We start from the raw sequence: 22,204 nt of genomic DNA, 5'->3' as shown, positions 1-22,204 counted from the left end.
GATAATATGTATACAAAGAGCTGATTCACTTGGTTATACAGGAGAAACTAATACACTGTTGTAAAGCAATTATTCTCCAATAAAACACACACACATCAGTATCCAAATGTTAAGAAACCAAACGTATCCTCTGCAGTCTAGAAATCTCTCTCCCCTGCCGCCTTCTTTTGGCCTCACTGCAAGGCATGTGGAATCTTTAGTTCCTTGTGGTTTAGTCACTAAGTCGTGTCTGACTCTTGCAAACCCCATGGACTGTACCCCACCAGGCTCCTCTGTCCACGGCATTTTCCAGGCAAGAATACTGGAGTGCATTGCCATTTCCTTCTCCAGGTGATCTTCTGAACCCAGGAATCGAACCCAGGCCTCCTGCATTGCAGGCGGATTCTTTACCGACTTAGCTACAAGGGAAGCCCAGGGGTCAAACCCTCACCCCCTGCAGTGGAAGCTGTCCAATCTTAACCACAGGACTGCTAGGGAAGTCCCTAGGAATCTCTTTCTTTAACAAGTATATGCTTCTAGCATTTCTGAGTGCAAGGGACCTTAGAAATTTCTCTCAATTTATAGGATCATTGACCAGAGTATGTATTTTTACTAACACACAGTATTCACTTTGGGTGAGGGTTTTTTTTTTTTTTTTATGTTCAGATCAGATCAGTTGCTCAGTCATGTCTGACTCTTTGTGACCCCATGAATTACAGCACGCCAGGCCTCCCTGTCCATCACCAACTGATGACGTCATCAAGTTCACTGAGACATCCATCGAGTCAGTGATGCCATCCAGCTATCTCATCCTCTGTCGTCCACTTCTCCTCCTGCTCCCAATCCCTCCCAGCATCAGAGTCTTTTCCAATGAGTCAACTCTTCTCATGAGGTGGCCAAAGTACTGGAGTTTCAGCTTTAGCATCATTCCTTCCAAAGAAATCCCAGGGCTGATCTCCTTCAGAATGGACTGGTTGGATCTCCTTGTAGTCCAAGGGACTCTCAAGAGTCTTCTCCAACACCACAGTTCAAAAGCATCAATTCTTCGGCTCTTAGCCTTCTTCACAGTCCAACTCTTACATCCATACATGACCACAGGAAAAACCATAGCCTTGAGTAGACGAACCTTTGTTGGCAAAGTAATGTCTCTGCTTTTGAATATGCTATCTAGGTTAAGAAAGGATAAATGATACTTAGACTCTTCCAGTGGTGGTTCTAAGTGCTTTAGATTGTTTAACTCCCTTTACTCTTCACAATAACCAAATGGGATAGGCTTCATCATCCTCATTCCATTTACATAACAATAAGCTCAGGATCATAGAGGTTGTCCATAATTAATGAAAAATTGAGCTAGGCTGCAGACCCTACTGGTCTAGAATCAAGCACCCGTATTCTCACCCATTGAGTCCTATCATCCTAGCCTCTCTGTACTCTCATGTCTTACTCAAGAGAACAGGCTGTGGTGACTTGGGCAGCTGTTAGATGTTACTGTTCCAGTTTTCCTTGACAAGTGGTATTAAATGTTTGCTAGTTTCTCAGAATATATAAAAATAAGATTTATACTAGGTATTCCAATATCTGTTCAAGAAGAGTCTAATTTTTCTCACCTGTGATTCTGTATATGAGCCTCACAGTTCTCCAATAGCGATGCCCTCTTTCCTAGACAGCATATTATACTGTGAATTGGCAGGTACTTTGCACTGTGCTTCATTGTTGCCCCTGCCATGGGGATGCTCTCTTGTGTGCCTGTTAGTTTCCATCTTTGTTGTCTGTTAGTTTGCATCTTTGTTTTTGCCAACAGAAGTTTAAGCTCAGTTTTTAGAGTTGCCACTTTTTGTTTCTTTGTTTAATAACTTCTTGTCCATTTAATTGTTCTCTCACCTAATTAAAAATTATTTTCTCTAAGCCTTACCAGCTACAAAAATAATTTGTTAGACTTTTGCTTCATTTTCTGCTTCACTGAATAAAAATATTAAAATCTGACTTACCTTCTCTGAGCCCCTTAATAACCTTATTCATTTCCAAGTAGGTACAGTACCATTTGTAACTCTTGTTAACATTTAATTTAGCAATTTCCAGTCCTTGTAACAGTTGACTTATCCAGGCTAATTTGATTTCATCTTTCTAACCAAATGCCAGGAACACTCTGTTCCTACATTATGAACACATCCAGTTCATTTAAGGATTTCTGGTTCATGTAAATAGATTTTGGTGACATTTTCGTTTTTGGTGTTGTGCAGTCAGAAAATATTTCCAAGAGTCAGGACTTGAAGGAAAATTAAGATAATGAAAAAAAAAACTCTAAGATATATTTCATTAGCAAGCAAAATCCTTAAAAACAAACAATATAATGTAAAAAAATCACTTGACATTGACATGTAACATAAGAATGAAAGTGGTAAAGTATGAGTTGCTCAGTCGTGTCCAATTCTTTACAACCTCTTGGACTGTAGCCCATCAGTCTCCTCTGTACATGGAATTCTCCAGGCATGAAAACTGGAGTCAGTAGCCATTCCCTTCTCCAGGGGATCTTCCTGACCCAGGGATTGAACCCTGGTCTCCTGCATTGCAGGCAGATTCTTAACCATCTGAGCTACCAGGGAAGCAGAAATTATAGTAGAGATAGGGTGTGGGAAGATTTCTGTATGTGTAGGGAAATCATATTTGGAATCTAGCCATCAAATAATGATGTTCCAAGGTTCAAAAATAGACTTTAGAAACATGTTTTTATCTGGATTACAAAAGCTAAGTTCAGCAACAGCCCGCTTGGTAAACACAGACCAAGAGATCATATGAAATATATTTCTCTAATTCAAGTATCAGAATATAGACAAATCCATTGATATATCCTCCCAAGACCTGTGTATAGAGATCAATAGAGTTTAGTCTCCTAGTGTGAAACTATATTGACATTAGCATATGATTTAAAAATTTGAACTTAATTTCATTTAAATCAAATGATATAATATCAAACAGGGATTTTCTAAGTAGTAAGGGTCTATTTTAGAATGGGAAAGACTAGAGATTGCTTCAAGAAAATTAGAGATACTAAGGGAACATTTCATGCAAAGATGGGCTCAATAAAGGGCAGAAATGGTAGGGACATAACAGAAGCAGAAGATATTAAGAAGAGGTGGCAAGAATAAACAGATGAGCTATACAAAAAAGATCTTCACGACCCAGATAATCACGATGGTAGATGGTGATAATCACTCACTTAGAGCCAGACATCCTGGAATGTGAAGTCAAGTGGGCCTTAGGAAACATCACTATGAACAAAACTAGTGGAGGTGATGAAATTCCAGTTGAGCTATTTCAAATCCTAAAAGATGATGTCATGAAAGTGCTGCACTCAGTATGCCAGCAAATTTGGAAAACTCAGCAATGGCCACAGGACTGGAAAAGGTCAGTTTTTATTCCAATCCCAAAGAAAGGCAAAGCCAAAGAATGTTCAAACTATCCCACAATTGCAGTCATCTCACACGCTGGCAAAGTATTGCTGAAAATTCTCCAAGCCAGGCTTCAACAGCACATGAACCGTGAACTTCCAAATGTTCAAGCTGGATTTAGAAAAGGCAGAGGAACCAGATCAAACTGAAACTAACACAACATTGTAAATCAACTATACATCAATAAAAATTAATTTAAAAAATAATAAATCTAGTGATGTGATATCAAGGATAAATTTTTAAAAGTAGTTAAGTACCTGATACAAAACAGGCAGTTTTCCCCAACTTTCCACAAATAATGGTGTATTCCATGATGTCTGTGCCTGTATAATTTTCAAGTTGCATGTTTTGGGTAGAACTGGAAGTGTATTAAAACACATTTTGTGAGAATGAATTACTGTCCTCTAACTGAGAGACCAGCTCAGGAAAAATAATTCCAGGGAGTTCAGTCAGTAACATGTTAAAAAAAAAAAAAAAGATTGGAATCTTCTCTTTGTAGTAGCCATGGTACAGAAGGAAGAATTTAACCTGCTTCAAACCATTCACAGTTGTCTTCTAATTTTGTTGTTACTACGTTTGAGCTCTAAACACAGCAAGGTTATTTCTAACACACAACAAAATCAAATACCTATTGATTTTCTTTCAAGTGAACTCCTGTTTGTCTCATTGTTCTTGTGAGTAATAGCTATATGTTTAGCTTTATACTTAAGCACAGTAGGATATAACTACATATTAGCAGCAGTCAGGTCTACAGAGTAGATTCCTGAACATTGAAGATAAAATCCACTGGTAATATTTGTTTGATTATCTTGGGGCTTCCCTGGTGGCTCAGATGGTAAAGAATCTGCCTGCAATGCAGGAGACCTGGGTTTGATCCCTGGGTTGGGAAAATCCCCTGAGGAGGGCTTTGCAACCCACTCCAGTATTCTTGGGGCTTCCCTGGTAGCTCAGAGGTTAAAGCATCTGCCTGGAATGCGGGAGACCTGGGTTCAATCCCTGGGTCAGGAAGATCCCCTGAAGAAGGAAAATGGCAACCCACCCCAGTACTCTTGCCTGGAGAATCCCATGGAGGGAGGAGCCTGGTAGGCTACAGTTCATGGGGTCACAAAGAGTCAGACACGACTAAGCAACTTCACTTTCACTTTCACTTTCCAGTATTCTTGCCTGGAGAATCCCCATGGACAGAGGAGTCTGGGAGGCTATAGTCCAAGGGGTTGCAGAGAGTCAGACATGACTGAGTGACTAAGCACAGTACACACACACACATTGGGATAACTGTTGAACCCGGGTCAGCAAATATAAAATGTGGGTGCAATACTGCCACCAATAATAATAGTAACTATTCATCTTCTCTGTGGATTTCCTATGAACTAAGCCCTATTCATATGCTTTCCATGTAACCAAGATCATGTCTTCATTCAACCATATCTTCAAGATCCCAAGTGTGACACATTTCAGAGCTTGGATTTGAACCAGAGTCCCTGTTCTATGCAAGTTACCCTGGTCAAGTTAAGTAACTTCTAAAGGCATTTCCCTGGTATATTTTTTTTTTCTGTGCTGACTCAATTTTTACCTTTCTCCCTGTTTCACAGGCTCACCCAATCTGTGCTGGTCTTTATCTGTAAAGTTGTCCCTGATCTGGCCCTGATGCCAATGTCTCGGGACTTACATACTCTCTGTGACCTTCTATCAAGGTGTGTGTGAAGGAGGGAAACCTATGTTTGTCATTATTCAAGGTTCTTAGGTCAGCTGGCCCCTCAGCACTTTGAGTTCCCACAGACAGTGCTAATTTCCTCTCTCCCAGCTGAGCTGTTCAGACCATGCTTGTAGGAGCCCATGTAGCAGCAGGCCCTTCCTTGCTTCATTTTCCTCTACTCTCTCCATACCCTGACCACTGCTGCAGCTTTCACATCCTTTCTCACTCAGGAGAGGCTGCCTCAGTGTTGTATCTTACATTCCTCTCTCCACTGTCTCGTAATAAATTTCAGTGTTCAGATCTCCAAGCTTTGTCCTTGGCAGAGAGAACAGCTAGTTTGAGGTACATTAGAAGAAAAAGAAAACATTGAGGATCGCCTCCCAGTATTCTTTCCCAACTATATGTGATAAAGACCCAGTTTCTTTGTTTTGAATTTTCCAAGCCACCTTGAACTCTTAATACTTTTGTAAAATTCCCTGTACAGTGAAGTGAGTCCACTGATGATATGCTCCTTTCTCATGTCAATGTCAGAGTCCCATGAAAGTTCTTGAATGCTCTGAATTCTGTACACATCTTGCCTGTTACAAGTTTACTGAACAGCACTATTATGTCCATGAACCACATTCAGAGCAACATTACTGTAGACAGTCATTTTTCATGGGAAAAAAAGGTACAAAGAATCTGCTTTTCCCTCAGTCTGTTTCTTGTTTTGCAGGTGTGCCTGCGTATCCATCTTTGTATGGTCCTTTGGTATACAAATGTGGAGCCTCCAAAAGCCAGTGGGCTGGGCACTGGTATAACGTTGACCAAGACAAAAATATACATGGTGGTGGTGGTTTAGTCACTAAGTCATGTCTGACTCTTGCAATTCCATGGACTATAGTCCACCAGATTCCTCTGTCCATGGGATTTTCCAGGCAAGAATACTGGAGTGGGTAGCCATTCCCATCTCCAGGGGATTGAACCTGGGTCTCCTGCATTGCAGGCAAAATTTTTTACCTTCTGAGCTACCAGGGAATCCCATATATGTGTGCATATGTATATATATTTCATTCTATGGTACAGTGTATTCATGGACAGAGGAAGATTGCTTTAATTTCAATCTTAGCTCCAGCACTTTTGAGCTCTGTGGCACAGAACAAGTTAATCTCCCTCTGCCTAATTTTCCATATCTGTAATATGAAAATAGTAAAATAACTCAAAGGGTTCATGTTAAGATTGAATGAGTTAATATGTATGAATCAGCACCCCAGAGTAAGGTCTGATATTTGGATATGAATTCTATGTGTTTGGGCTTCCCACCTGGAGCTAGTGATAAAGAACCGCCTGCCAATGCAGGAGACATGAGATGTAGATTCCATCCCTGGGATGGGGAGATCCCCTGGAGAAGGGAATGGCAACCCACTCCAGTGTTCTTGCCTGGAGAATCCCATGGGTGAGGAGCCTGGCGGGCTACAGTCCATGAATTTGCACAGTTGCACCCAGTTCAGACATGACTGAAGCAACTTAGCAGGCATGCATGCATGCTGTGTGTTTACTGTCATTATTACCATGAACCATTAGGAAAAGGCGTTAAGGCAAATATGATTGATAATGGAGCTGAAGATAGTCTATCCAATAGAAAATATAATACAACATGGATAATAGATCAGGCATGGATAATTATGACTTGGTTAATGTGAAGTATGTCATGATTTCAAGAGTGTGACATGGACTGTGCTAGACATTTTGCATTAACAGTTACTTTTTATGCCCCTAGTACCCCTATGTGATGGGTACTGTTATTATTTCTACTTTACAAAAGAAGAAATTGAAGTTCAGAGAGGTTAAGTAGCTTAGTGTCTGTAACACAGTCAGTAGTACAGCTGGAATTTGTACTCAGAGCTTCCTGAATCAGAAACCTGGAGTCCTTGCAATTCTCTACTTGAGCTGTCTATTGAAAAACTATGTGAAGTTTTAAAAATGCATTTAAAATTCACCTATAAACTCAAATTCTTCTATTTGATTTTTAAAAAGCCTCATTGAGACAATTCACCTCCCATAGAATCTACCCATTTGGAATATAAAATGCAGTGTTTTATAGTATATTGAGAGGTTAAACACCGTCGCCACAATTTAGTGGCAGAACATTTTCATCTTGGTGGTAGGCCTGACAATAGAGTCCCTTGGGTCTTTACTTCAGGGCCAGAGACCCTGTAAGATTTCTTGAAGTGAAACTTTGAAAGTGTGAAAGTGTTAGTCACTCAGTTGTCTGATTCTTTGTGACCCCATGGGCTGTAGCCGGCCAGGCTCCTCTGTCCATGGGATTTCCCAGGCAAGAATGGTTTGAGAATGTTTTCTAAGTCACACAACTTTCATTTTCTTTTGTTTTCAATTTATTATTTTTGACTGTGCTGGGACTTTGTTGCTGTGTGCAGACTTCCTCTAGGTGTGGAGAGCCAGTGTGACTCTAGTTTTGCGGTGAGGTGGGCTTATCACTGTAGTGACTTCTGTTGCGGAGCACAGGCTAAGTAGTTGTGGGGCATGGGATTAGTTCATGTGGAATCTTCCCAGACCAGGGATCAAATCCATGTCCCCTACATTGGCAGGTGGATTCTTAACCATTGGACCACCAAAGAAATCCTCATTTTCTTCTTTAAAAGCATAGAAATGCAGCTCAGATAGTATTAAGGAACTCGACCACTGTGTTCTCAAACTTCAGGGTGCACAAACACCACTGAGGGCTCTTGTTAAAATTCACATTCAAATTTAGTAGGTTTGGGGTGAGATCAGGCCTACTTTCATCAACTTGGTTATAGGAATACTAACATTGGAGCCCAGTTAAGTGAAATGCTATCTTTCCTGTAATTCCATTCTTCTCATTCGTAGTTATGTGTTACCAAAACCTCCCCCCAAAATGACTGTTCTCAATCATTATTATATTTTGATTTTTTTCAGTAAAATATTTGTAGACATTTTTCTTTCTTGTTATATAAATAGCTACAATATAACCATGATTTTTCCTCTTGTAACAAAAAGCCTAACATATTTATTGGCTGGCCCTCAGTAGAAGAAGTTTGCCAGCCCCGAGTGTAGAGCATCTGGCTTTCCCAGTGGCACACAATTGGTAAGGAATCCACCAGCAAGGCAGGAGACGTGGGTTCAATCCCTGGGTCGGGAAGATCCCCTGGAGAAAGGAATGGCAACCCACTCCAGTATTCTTGCCTGAGAAATCCCATGGACAGAGGAGCCTGGTGGGCTACGTTCCTGGGATCACAAAGAGTCAGACACAACTGAGCTCACATGTACAGTATAGAGCATGGTGTAAGACCACCTCTAAGTTGCATGAATCTTGTTCATCTTACTCCCCAGTTGCTTGCTGTGTTTGTCAGACTTGGCATTAGTAATCAGACTGATAGGAATCCAAACTAAGTCAGAGGGGCAACAAACTGGCCGTATTTATGGGTAACCAACCCCCCTCTACCCAGGAGGAGCTGTCTGAGGTCATGAGAATCAGCTTCAGATTTTGTTTAAAAATAGATCTTCCTGGGTTGCAGGATACTTGCTTGAGTAGCCTAGGTAGGTTTCCACAAAAGACCTAGTCTTCTCAGCTAGGTCATGTCAATAAGATTTTGGAAGCAGAATTTCCTAGCAGTAATTTGTTATCCATACAGAGAGCTTGGTTAATCAGGTTTGGATGACAGGTGAACTTATGGGTAGAATATTGCTTCCTCTTATGCCAACTTTAAAGCTGCTTTACCCTGAAGGAGTTCCTGGTGGCTCAGAGCTTAAAGCATCTGCCTGGAATGCGGGAGAACTGGGTTCGATCCCTGGGTCAGGAAGATCCCCTGGAGAAGGAAAATGGCAACCCACTCCAGTACTCTTGCCTGGAGAATCCCATGGAGGGAGGAGCCTGGTAGGCTACAGTTCATGGGGTCGCAAAGAGTCAGACACGACTGAGCGACTTCACTTCACTTTACCCTGAAGGATCTATGGTATACTCATACTAGAACACAGATGACTTTTCAAAACTCTCCAGGCTTCAAGTTGTCTCCTACAACATAACTTATTGTAGAGCTTCCCCCCAGATGTCTATCTTGTACTCTTCTTTCCTGTGGTCTTGGTCAATGACAATTTTAGTTCTCCTAGCTGATGGCTGATTTTCAGGCTGTCTCTTTTTTCTTTTTGGATGCAAGAACTTATCCAACAATCAACAGTTGCTGCAAATAATCCTTGTTCCCACAAGACCCCTAACTGTGATCATATTTTAGTATGCTCTGGGTTGCGGGGGGCGGGGGGTGGCGGGGCAAGTACAAAGTATGACCTTGAAGGAATTAGATTACCGCCCCCCCCCCAAATAATTGCAAGGTTTACTGATCTATATTATTAGAAACTAGGATATGGCCAAGGAATATGTGATATAACACTGGATTGAGTTCAATGTACTGATAAGGTACATTTGCTAGAGTTTCTGGGTTTAGTGTGGTACCCACTGGAGATCATGCAACTGGAGTTGTTTGTAACAGTTTACTTGATTGATTGATTGAAATCTGAACATAATAAAGTGAAAGTGAAGTTGCTCAGTCGTGTCCCACTCTTTACGACCCCAGGGACTCTAGCCTGCCAGGTTCCTCCATCCATGGGATTTTCCAGGCAAGAATACTGGAGTGGGTTGCTGTTTCATTCTCCTGGGGATCTTCCCGACCCAGGGATCAAACCCCAGTCTCCCACACTGCAGGCAGACTCTTTTCTGTCTCAGCCACCAGGGAAGCCTCCCTGGACATGATAGTGGCCTCCATTGATTTTTGAGTGATATGCTTGACTCCCAGTTCATTAGACTCAACTGTATCTTTTGCTGTGTTGATTATCCTCTGCCCCTAGTTTCTTTCATCAGTGCATTTCTTTCTTTGTGTCTTCTTTAAAAATTACTGATCTTCATGATCTTGTCTCTGCCTCTTCTCTTCCTGTGTATTCTCAATTCCATGATTTCAGCCACCATGTAGGTATCAGTAATTCTCATTTAAATGCCTCTTGTATAGACTTCTCTGATAAACTCTATTCATACCAAATGCCCTTCTGAACAGGTCTTTGTTTTTGATATTTGCCTCCTAAGCACCTGGACCCCAACATCTTCAGATTTTAAATAACTTTTTTTCTCTTACCCTTTTTTGTTTTGTATCCTCTATCTCTGTTAGTAATATTACCATCAACATTCCTAGGCTTTACCCCAGTCCTATTGAATTAGGATTTCTGGAGATGGAGCCTCAGGAATCTTATGTCTGAACAAGTCCCATGGCTGGTTCTAATGTACACTAAAATTTAAGAATCTTTGCATTTCCCCATGCCAGAAACTTCAGTGGTTCTCTCTTCCCACTCACATCTAGTTGGTAACTGGACCTTATGAGATTATCCCCGAATATATGAAAAATGATCCTTTATTCCTTCCCCACAAACTTCACTTCCCAGTCTCTCCCTGGTCCTCCTGCCTGATCCTTCTCATTGTCTACATTACCTCTACCCTCTCAGACAATCACTGAATACTGATGTCTTTCAAAACACGCATTTAAAATAGAAACCTGACTGTGCTATTCCTTGTCTTAAAAGCATCCAACAGTTTGATGGCATGGGAGCAGTGTTCAGACTTTTTAAGGTCATGGAGCTCTTTCTTCAAATAAAACACTGCCAGAAAATCCAACTTATAGAAAAGATAAAAGTAGAGCTGCTGTTTGAAGCAGGGGTCGGTGCCACAGACTTGGCCATGCAACCTGCCTTGCTGTGTTTCCTAAGAAACGAGTCCACAAGACACAGTGTGGAAAACACTGGATAAAGTCCAGGTGATTTATTTGGCCATCAAATTCCTCCCTGGCTGGCTCTTTCCTTCCTCTTCCCTTTCCACCATGAACTCAGACCCCAGCCTTGGGATTATTCACTATTCCCTGGACCAGTTCTGTGTAGTTGTGGCTTTTCATATTTACCATCTTCACATCCCACAATGACCACTTTCATTTTCCTCACTGTCCTTTTCTTTGTGTTCTCAAAGCCAAGTTGGCATTTATGACCTTTTTTAAAAATGTTTTCGTCTGTCTTCACTACAAAATAGACAAACTCTTTAGGAACAGAGCCCATGCTTTATTTATTTATGTATCCTCTAGATTCAGCATTTCATTGCATGAACATTTATATGCTCTGTAACCCATTGTATCTGTTCTTTGGCTTTATTTTTTCCCACCCTGAACATGCCTTAGTGAATTAAGCATTATTTTAAAATTACATTTATTAACCACAAAACTATATGACACTACTCATTCATTGTAGAAACATGGAAATGAGCATTATAAAGAAGAAAATAAAATACAGCTATAGTATAACTACCCAAAGATAAACTTAATATTTTGACTTCCTCCCATCCTTTTTTCCATATTTAGGTGTGTATTTATTTCATTTAACACATTTAGAATGTATATGTGTGTATGTGAATATTTATCTTTGTGTGTATTTATTGTAAAGACAGCACATTTTTAAGTAAACAATGCAGTATTGTTAGCTATGGTCACTGAGCTGTCCTGTAGATCCCTAGGAGTTATTCATCTAGCATAACTGGAACTTTGTACCCTTTGACCAATTTTGAAAGATTCAATTCATCCTCTAAAAAGGTTAGGGTTATGGTAAGAACCATAAAAGCTCAGATTTTTTCCTACTTTCAAGCTATAAAGTAGCTCTGTCAGTTTTATGTATGGTGGTTGGAGACACATGATCCTGGGTCAGATACAATGTATTTTATTATTATCAGGACAGCTAGTCTTGTGAGCTTCACGTTGGCGTTGATTCCCCTTGCCCACAAGTGCCCTGATGGAAACTGTGTGCATGCAGTGGATTTGTGTAACAGCTGAGGAACCCTGAAAGTAGGGAATTCAACTTTTTTACAATGGACTGCAAGGAAATCTGCCCTTGGCCCTTGAGGGAGAGTTTTGCTTTTTGAAACAAATTGTAAGGGAATCTTCCCTCTGCTCCAAAGAGAAGCAGACTATGTCATTCACTAGTCACTCTACAAACAGTTCTGGAAGGATTGTCCAGAATAAAAGGCCAGTTAGTGCCTCTGCTCACAAGACATGTAAATATGGAAGAGCCCATGGAGAACTGTCTTTCAGCTACGAGTTGAACCTATTTCCACTTCCACCAATGGGGCATGAATATGCCCATTTCTACACACCCTCACCAAACATTGGATGACAGTGGATTTGCTTCTTTTTACGTTTTCATAATCTAACGAAAAACTAAAAAGTGTTTTCCTTGTCATAATTTTCTTTTGAATGACCAAATAAGCTTTATTTCATATTTATATGAATTGCTTGTAAATTGCTAATACTATGGGTTATCTGTTCTTGTTTTTGCCCCTTATTTTACTGGTTCATTTTCCTGTGATTTATGGGAGCTGTTTATACTTTCTATGTTATCCTTTTTCTGCTTTATATAGAAAAATCTTATTTCCCAGCTTGTCTCTTCTTTCTTTTTATTTATACTGGCTTCTTTTGTATAGATACTTAAATTTTATATATGGTCTGTTGTGTGAAACTTTTTTTGGCAATACAGGATTTTGTGGGTCTTGCTAGTTAAAAAGCATATGGAGGAATTACCAGATAGTATGGTACAAGTGTATCTACTAATTCCTTCAAATCTTTCTTTCTTGAATTTATTTAGGTTTATTCCTGACCAGTTTTTTATTAAAAAAAATAGACGTAGTCTCCTCTTTAAAAATATCAAAACATGTGATGCCATGATTAAGAACAAACAATGTTAAATATCTTTTTCAAATTGAGGGTTCTGTGAAAATTCACAGTGAACATCAGAGCATTAAAGATTCTGATAAGTTGTGGAGTGCTAAGTGGTAAATAATTGGCCTGCCAATGCAGGAGATGCAGTTTGATCCATGGATTGGGAAGATTCCCTTGGGGAGGAAATGGCAACCCACTCCAGTATTCTCGCCTGGAGAATCCCATGGACAGAGAAGCCTGGGCGGCTGAAGTTCATTGGGTCGTAAAGAGTCAGACATGACTGAGCATGCAGGTTGTTCCATGGAAGCCCTGAGAGGTAGTCACTATCATGGTTAGAAGCAGGGTCCTTGAAACCAGACTGCTCTGAGTTACTTACTGACTGCATAATTTGGGGCATGGTAATTAATGTCCTTTGCCTTAGTTTTCTCATCTATAAAATGGGGGTATTGGAACTTATTTTGTGAGAGGGTCATGAGGATTAGTTGAATCATCTATGTACTAGCTGTTTTTATTTTGGGACATTCTGGGGATGCTGTTCTTGGAGCATCATGGTAAAGCTGCTGGTCTTATTAGTTGACCATCCTACTGTTGCTCAGGGAATCAATACCATTTTGAAAAGAAATTCAACTACTGCACCCCTATGAAATGTGCCACACAGATATGTCCACGGGAGAAGAAACTGCTCAATTAAAAGTAAATGCTTGCAGTTCTGTAGCATTGGCCCTCGAATCTTTCAGGTTGTGTTCATAGTTAAGGAACTATTCATTTCTCTCCTCACAGCATCTTTATCTCTCTCTCAGTTCTAACCTCTTGACAGTCATGTGTAGTCCTCCCTGCTTCAGTGTTCTTCCCGGAGAATCCCAGGGACGGGGAGCCTGGTGGGCTGCCGTCTATGGGGTCGCACAGAGTCGGACACAACTGAAGTAACTTAGCAGCAGCAGTCCTCCCTGCTTATCTATTTGAAAGATGCTCTCAAGTAAATTTTGCATATGCTATTTTGCTGGTTATTCTAAGCATCCTAAATATCCCTCTAAGTGTGCTGAAAATTCATCTTGCTGTTGTGCTGTCAGTAACAGGCAACAGAAAATTAATTTTGTGTTAATTTCCTCACAAGAGTACTTCCAGAAACATACTATTTTTTTTCCAATTGATATGTAAGTATGTTTAGCTTTATAAAGAAGGATTCTGTGATACATTGTTCAATAACTTGGTTTTTTAACTTGACATACCTGGTTTTTTAACTTGACATACAGTATGTATGTTTCCACCTTGTTGTTGTTTAGTCACTAAGTCGTGTCCAACTCTTTGTGACCCTGTGGACTATAGCCCACCAGGCTCCTCTGTCTGTGGGATTTCCCAGGCAAGAATACTGGAGTGGGTTGCCAGTTAATTCTGTGTATTTCCACCTTAATATTACATAATATGTTATATCGATGTATCCATTTCCTGTGATCTGACATTGCTTCCAATTTTCAGCTATCAAGCAGCGCCCTGGCAAATCTCACAAGTTTCTTACTAGTCCTTAGGACACAGTTCATACTTGAAATTGGAGGGTCAAGTTCATGCACTCCTTGCCAGATCACCTCCAGTGATAAAAGTCTTGGAGTTAATGTCCTTCATATTGCATTAGAAACAGTTACCTGCCAAAGATCTAAGTTCTCATTGTCTCTATTTCATAAGTATTATATTCCCTCTGGCAGTGCATTTTTTAAAATGAGCATTTTTTTCATTAAAAATGTGATTTTTTTTCATGACTAGCTGAATTTATAACTAAATAACAATGCAACAAAAATTTTTTTCATCTCATAATCTTCTCAAGTGATGGAAGAAGCATAGCTAGAAACCGTCTTTACAAAGATAATTCTAGGGATAAGACTGGCTTATCACTTCCTTAGCAGTTAATCACAGTGTTTTATGGTTATTTGTTGAAGATGATAAAATGGTTAAAGGATTATTTGTGACATGTCATTCTTCCTAGAGGTTTGAGACATCAATTACCCACCTGAGATTAGGAAATGTAATTCAATCATTTTAAAAGTAATTTACAATAATTCTAATTTCTAATGCATTTTTCTGTAGAAAATGATTCACAGTATCTCGGTTTGTCTGGGCTACAAAAAAAGCACCATAGATTGGATGGCTTAAACAAGAAACATTTATTTCTCACATTTTTCGAGACTGGGAAGTCTGAGAGGAAGGTGCTGGCATATTTGGTGTTCGGTGAACGCCCACTTCCAGGCTTTTAGATACTATCTTCTTCCTGTCTCCTTACATGGCAGAAGGGAGGAGGGAGCTCTCATCATTTACGAGGCCTCTGGTCTCTTGAGCTAATCACCTTCCGAAGGCCCCACCTCCAAACATCATCACATAGGGGCTTAGGTTTCAACGTATTAATTTTGAAGGGGCACATACTGTCTATAGCACACAGTGTAGTTGTCATCACAAATTCAGCTTTGCAAACTTTCATTTATCATGATCATTTCCCAACGTGTTTTCTTTCAATTCTTTTAATGAAATGTTCATACATACAGGAATGTTGAAAAGAAATACAGTAAACTCTCATGGACTTGCCAACCGGGTTCTGCTATTAACATTTTACCATATTTATTTCATCTCTATAGTTAATACTTTCTTTGAAAATTCTTTGAAAATAGGTTACAAATAATACACTTACCAACTGGATGCTTCTTTATGCACCTTCTAAGAATAAGAACATTTCAAAGAATATTCTTACTAATAACCACAATATTATTTTCATACTTAAAAGGATTAGTAATTTCATATTATCTAGTATCTGGTCCATATTCACATGTCCTCAGTGTCCTTAGAATGTTTTTTTTTTTTTTAATAACTTTTGTTTTAAAGGATCTAATCTAAATAATCAAGGTTTTTGTATTGTATTTAGTTATTTGGTTATATGGCTCTTTGGACTCTTAATCTATAAGAGTTCATCCATTTTCTTCTTCTTCTTTTTTTTTTGTCATTGACTTGGAAATGTGTTGGTTAATCCAGAATGTGAAGTACTCCCATTTTATATTTGTAAAACATACTATTTTTTTAAACGTGCATACATGTTTTTATTTATTTATTTATTTGGCTCTACCGGTCTTAGTTGTGGCCTGTGGGATCTACTTCCCCGACGGAGGATCGAACCCAGGCCCCCTGCATTGGGAGCACAGAGTCTTAGCCACTGGACAACCAGGGATGTCCCAAAACATACTATTTTTTTTTAATTCAATTTTAATTAAAAAAAAATTATACATGTGTTCCCCATCCTGAACCCTCCTCCCTCCTCCCTCCCCATACCATCCCTCTGGGTCGTCCCAGTGCACCAGCCCCAAGCATCCAGCATCGTGCATTGAACCTGGACTGGCATCTCGTTTCATTTTTAAAGCTGCATTTCAAGTACCTCATAATGAAATTCATTCAGATATACCCTTTCCTTTGCCTACAATTCCAACCCTGATGAATTTTAAGTGTGTGTTACTCAAAACAGATGCTTTTAAAGAAACTTAGGTCTTTGCAGGATGTTGTGGGATTTTTTCCTTATTGCATTTTGTGTGGTACTGAGCAGAGGGAATGACCTGTCCTGAGTTATCTAGCAATAGAATGACATCCAAACCATCTGGTCCTCTTTTTAAATATTTAGCTTAGTTTGGCAAGGCTACTGGCTAGAGAGGGAAAATTCCATATCTGAAATGCTGAAGGAGAGAGATCTGTTTGTAAGTGAAGGTTTTGAAGAAGAAAATAAACATGAGTTCATCCCTCCTGATTTTAACTAGTGTTCACTGGGTCCATTTAACTGAAAGAATGAGACTCAAAAGAGAATGAGACTCATCTCTAGATCAAATACACTCCTGATTAGTGTTATTCTTTTTTGTCACTTGATTAAAATGTGTACATAGTGGGTAAGGGATTCAATAGCAGAGGATATGAACTAGCTTAACACAGTCATCCAAAAATGGTACATATTGGGACTTCCCTGGTGGTCCAGTGGTTAAGAGTCATTGCCCCTCCAATGCAGGGGGCGTGAGTTTGAACCCTGGTCTGGGAACTGAGATCTCACATGCTGTGTGGCACAGCCAAAAAATAAATAAATAATACAAAAATGGTACCTACTTAAATAAATTAATTACAGCCCAGATGCTGGTCCTCCAAGGGTTCAGAAATGTGATTTGGTTAGCATACAGAGAGCAGATCAGACATGGGTTCAAACTAAACTAGACACAGAGGGTTCCTTTGGGAGGACCAGGACATCCATTTCTTGAAGGGAGAGCTCTAGGGGAAGCCAATTGCAACCAGAAGTCTCCAGAAGAAAGTTAAACTCAAGCAAGAGTGAAATAGTTGTCTGCTTTGAGGTATTGATGACATGAGACATGAAAATTTGCCAGACTGAGTCCTCATCACCCAACATGGAGCATGTACTATTGGGAACAAATAGTTAACTTTCACTTGGGGGCCCAAATACTTCTGCTCGGGTCTGAGTCTGGCTGGGCACCGTCAGCATGTAGCTCTCTGGATCTCCTCTGTCTTGTTCCACGCTCATTGTCTCATCTTCTCCATCCTGTGTTTTTCCAAAAGGACTGGATGCCCAGCATTTTGATTCCATGTTACTAAATGATACAGTCCCATCCTGCCTTCTGGAGGAAACATCTTGATTTTCTTGATAAAATTTTGGCTATTTCTGATCTCCTTGGTCATTCATTTATAAATCATTTCTATTAGTCCAAGTATAGATGGGTAAAAATCCATTCAGGGCTAATTTCGTTAAACTCTTACTGACTAATTTCATTTATCTTATATCCATGTTTGATTTCCCATCTTCTCTGTCACCATCCTGTGATAGCCCCATGGTGTTACTCCACCCCTCCCTCTTTTCTCCTCAGTAGACTCTTGGACTTTTAGAAGGCAGACTTGCATATACTTAAGCCCAAGGCAAGAATAACCAGAAGCCTCAGGTCAAGCATTTTTATAGCTTCCAATCTTCTGAATGAATTCTAAATACAATTCTATTGAAGAGTCACATAGGGCATTCTAAATCTGACATTGCAAATACACAGTATGTGTTAAGTGAACCTGGCTGTGATGATAACATATTCATTATCTGAGTTACCAAGTGCTTTTCCTATTTTTACCTGAAAATAGATGAGACACAGAAGGGGCAGAAACAACAGCTGTGCTATTTATCTGAGAGAGACTGCATCTGATGGAAAAACCAAACCTTTCTATGTCTATGGGTCTATTTCTGCTGTGTAAATAAACTCGGTTACCAAAGGGGAAGGGTAGGTAGGCATTGATTAGGAGGATGGGATTAACATACACACTACTATATATAAAATGGATAACTTAACAAGGACCTAGTGTATAGTGCAGGGAATTCTACTCAATATTTTGTAATAACCTATATGGTAAAATAATCTGAAACACACACACACACAATCACTGTGCTGTACCCCTGAATCTAACATGATATTGTAAATCAGCTATGTCCTCAGTTTCTTAGTTGTGTTGGAGTCTTTGTGACCCCGTGGATTGTAGCCCACCAGGTTCCTCTGTCCATGAGATTTCCCAGGCAAGAATACTGGAATGGGTTGCTATTTACTTCTCCAGGGGATCTTCCCAACCCAGGGATCTAACCCACACCTCTTGTGTCTCCTGCATTGACAGGCAGTCTTTGCCACTAGTGCCACCGTGTTTTTTTTAAAAAGCCTAAACCTTTCTGATGAGCCGCATTTACTCTTAACCTTGTTATTTCCTTTTCATGTCAATCTTGGCATCCTCTGAGCCTTACAGCCTTTAGGACTTTGGAAATGGGTTAAAGGCCTGCAGTATATTTAAAGAGTCTACTACACTCACTGAGATCTGGTCAGTTTCCCCCAAGTGGAATCGCTCTTGTTCTGTGGGAAGCAGTTCAGTTCTAGGTCATTTCAGCAAGGTTCTGGTTTCATTATACTATGCAGAGAACAAACACATGGGAACTTTGGAAAGTTAAAGAGGCCCTGGACTAGAGCCTGTCCTTTCAGATCTGAGAATTTGAGGTCAATCTGAACTTATGGTAACTGGGAGACCCCAAAGCAGTCTAGGAGTAAGTATCTAGTTGCACTTGGAAATCTGGCTAGAATCAACCAAACCAAGTGTCACATGCATGTAGATTGTAGTTCAGAGACCTAGAGGGAGGCTGAGGAACATTGTTGTGGGATGATGCCAAATCCCAAAACCCAGTAGGGCATGCTAAGAGCTATCATTCTTAAGGGGATGCACAGAGAGAATTGAGGTACCAAGCCAATGAAAGAATGTGCTCAAGAATTAATATGAAGGAGAGGGCCTGGTGAGCTTATGTTGACAAAATGGGAGTCTTAAAACAACTATCTTGCAGTATGTAATATAGATCTGGTATAATTCACAACCATGTACGTCATAAGATATAAACCTACATTGAGAATAAAATGTCACCCAGTAGTTGAAGTTCCTGTGTTCTCTGATTGCATCTCTGAATTTCCCATGAATTTCCTTGTATTTATACTATGAATGTTTGTGGCCTTAAACTAGATGTAATGTCTTTGAAAATTATTTCTTTCATGCATAAGCTGTTCATATTATTCTGCATGAATTCTTCTGCAAGTGTTTTCATTCAACATTATGTTTGTGAGAGAAATTTAGGTTGATACGTGCAGCACTGGTTCGTATTTGTTTTGTTAGTAGTGTTTTCTTATGTTGTGGTCCTAGTTTCGGGGAGGGAGGGCGGGAGGGCAGGATGGAGCCTCTTAAGGGACCTGTCCTGTTGTGGACAGTCCAGGCTGTCCTAGTGACCCAGTACACCCATGGGTCAGCTGTAAGGGTGGTGACAGGATCTGGCTGGTAGAGGATGCTCGTTATAATGGAAGAAACTGAATTGGCATAGAGAACTTGGAATCAACGAAATATAAGTAACTCTTTGATGCTGTAGTAAGTACAATAGATATCTCATCAGTGCCTGTTTACAGATTGAAAAGTGGTGTTTGGGTTAGGTACATCACTGTTTCGAATACTAGACACATTTACAAGTGCTTTGGGGAAAATCACCTAATTAATTTTTCTTTCCTTTGTTCCCTCCACCTTTGCAGTATTTTCTGGATTCCATCCCAGCAGATCTGTTTTCTGCTCTGTAGCTTCCTGGAGTAACGCTGAGCATCATTAGGGGAACTCAGCTGCCATTGGACTGTATATCAAAACGAAGGCTTTGGAGATCTTTTCAGTTAAAACAATAATGAATTTCTTGAAATGTAATCCCAGTGGAGCTTGTTTTCTGTGTTGCCTGGAAGAATCCTTACCTACCATCATCAGATCTTCAGAGACCTCATAAAAGCTTCTGTTCATCAAGCAACTGAGTGACTCTTGAGATATTCACGGGGACCTTAAGAACTGCGGGTATCAATTTACCTGGAAAATTCAACCACTGCCACTCAGGGCTACTGCTGAAATACCATGTCTAAGAACTCTGAGTTCATCAACTTGTCATTTTTATTAGATCATGAGAAGGAGATGATCCTGGGAGTCCTAAAGAGAGATGAATATTTGAAAAAAGTAGAGGACAAGAGAATAAGGTAATATCCTTTAACTTGTCTGCCTTCCTTGACTGTTTTCTATTTTTTGGAAACAATTTAGATCAGAATTGGGGCAACTCCAACCACACTAGAGACCAGTGTAGGTCAGTGTCTTCATGGATTCCAAACAACAGCATAGATATTAGAAAACATCTTTGGCACTTTATCATTTAGCCAGAAAGAAGGTTGGAATTGAGTGGTAAATATGGTGTTGATGAGGATGTTCGTTTGCCAGTGACATCATAATTTGTAGTTAAGTGGAAGGACTGCCCAGGTTTGAGTACCAGCCCTGGGATGTACTAGTTGTGTGACCTTGAATCAGTGACTCAACTTCTCTATACCTTGGTTTCCTCATCAAAACAGCAGGGGTAGGTATAGCACTCATCTTATAGGGCTGTTGCAAAGATTAAGGAAGATAATGTGTAGTGCCTGATACTTCAGTGCACAGTAATTTTTATCTATTATTTGTATAATATCTTTCTTTGGTCAGTCTTAGTGGAAATTTTTATCAACCAGAGCTGTGAGAGGAAGGGTGTCTGGAAACTGATAAGTTCGCATTGTATCCCAGAAATCATTGGAATTTTTTGAAATAAGTTTCTGTGTGAGGAAAGTTGAGTAATGTGGACAGAATTGAGTTTCACATGGGTTGTAGGCAGGGTTGATATTTAGCCGAATCCCTAGGTGTGGCCTCATCTGTGTTTCAGCCAGCATCCATTCTGATTGGTTACATCATCAGTTCCCAATGATCAAAGCATCATTCTGATTGGTTACTATGTTCATTATGATTGGTTGCTGCCTGACCTGTCCTGCTTGTTAAATGTATTTGGTTATTATGTCTCATGGAGAAGGCAATGGCATCCCACTCCAGTACTCTTGCCTGGAGAATCCTATGGACGGAGGAGCCTGGTAGGCTGCAGTCCATGGGGTCCCTAGGAGTCGGACACGACTGAGCGACTTCACTTTGACTTTTCACTTTCATGCATTGGAGGAGGAAATGGCAACCCACTCCAGTGTTTTTGCCTGGAGAATCCCATGGACAGAGGAGCCTGGTGGGCTGCCCTCTTTGGGGTCGCACAGAGTTGGACACGACTGAAGCGACTTAGCAGCAGCAGCAGCATTATGTCTCACCCCTGAGTAGAGGGACAGAAATAAGCAGAGTTCCTTCCTCAGTCCCTGTCTACTGTGTAACGTGTAGTTTTGTGTATCAAGTAGCTCCGAAAACTGCAATCAGAAGCTTATGTTTGTTTTACTTGAGAAAACACATCATAAGATTACCCTTATATGTTGCAAAAATATTCAATGTGCCTAAAGGAACTAGGATGCTTAGAATTGGAATGACATTGAAATATTCTTGATTGATGCTTATTTCATAATGAAGAGCTCAGAGTTTTTATTTTCATTATTCTAAGGCATTCAGCTAATCTTAAAGGCTTTGATGAAATATGCTGTACTTTTTCTATGCCTAGAATTCAGGTGGCAGTGAAATCCAGTTAATAATGATTTTAAAGAATTCCAAAGTGATATTTTTGGCATTGATAGTCCAGTCTTGAAAAGTGACTAAATTTTCTAATGGCATTGAAAAAGTTCTATTGTTTATGGAAGACAGGGTACTAAGGAGTTATTGATAACACTCTCTGGGGAATTAAAAATCACTCTGTTCAGGAAAAAGCAATTTAATAATCAGATCCCAGGAAAGACTGAAGTACAGTGAACAGGACTTTGTTCAGAATATTTGTTCCTGTCATT

At 39.9% G+C, this 22,204-nt stretch overlaps 1 protein-coding gene across 1 annotated transcript in view; it reads left to right on the top strand.

Moving 5' to 3' along the window:
* Positions 1-22,204, top strand: part of SYTL5 (synaptotagmin like 5) — a 142,821-nt gene that overhangs the window by 5,259 nt on the left and 115,358 nt on the right. Inside the window, exon 2 of the mRNA XM_061410450.1 lies at positions 19,979-20,458. Within this exon, the coding sequence (XP_061266434.1) occupies positions 20,340-20,458 (119 nt within the window). The 5' untranslated portion in view covers positions 19,979-20,339. The remainder of the gene's footprint in view (positions 1-19,978; positions 20,459-22,204) is intronic.

Source organism: Bos javanicus, chromosome X (assembly GCF_032452875.1).
Source record: "Bos javanicus breed banteng chromosome X, ARS-OSU_banteng_1.0, whole genome shotgun sequence".
NCBI classification, from domain to species: Eukaryota; Metazoa; Chordata; class Mammalia; order Artiodactyla; family Bovidae; genus Bos; species Bos javanicus.
The sequence above is the reverse complement of the archived record's forward strand: the minus strand, read 5'-3'. Positions and strand labels throughout refer to the sequence as shown.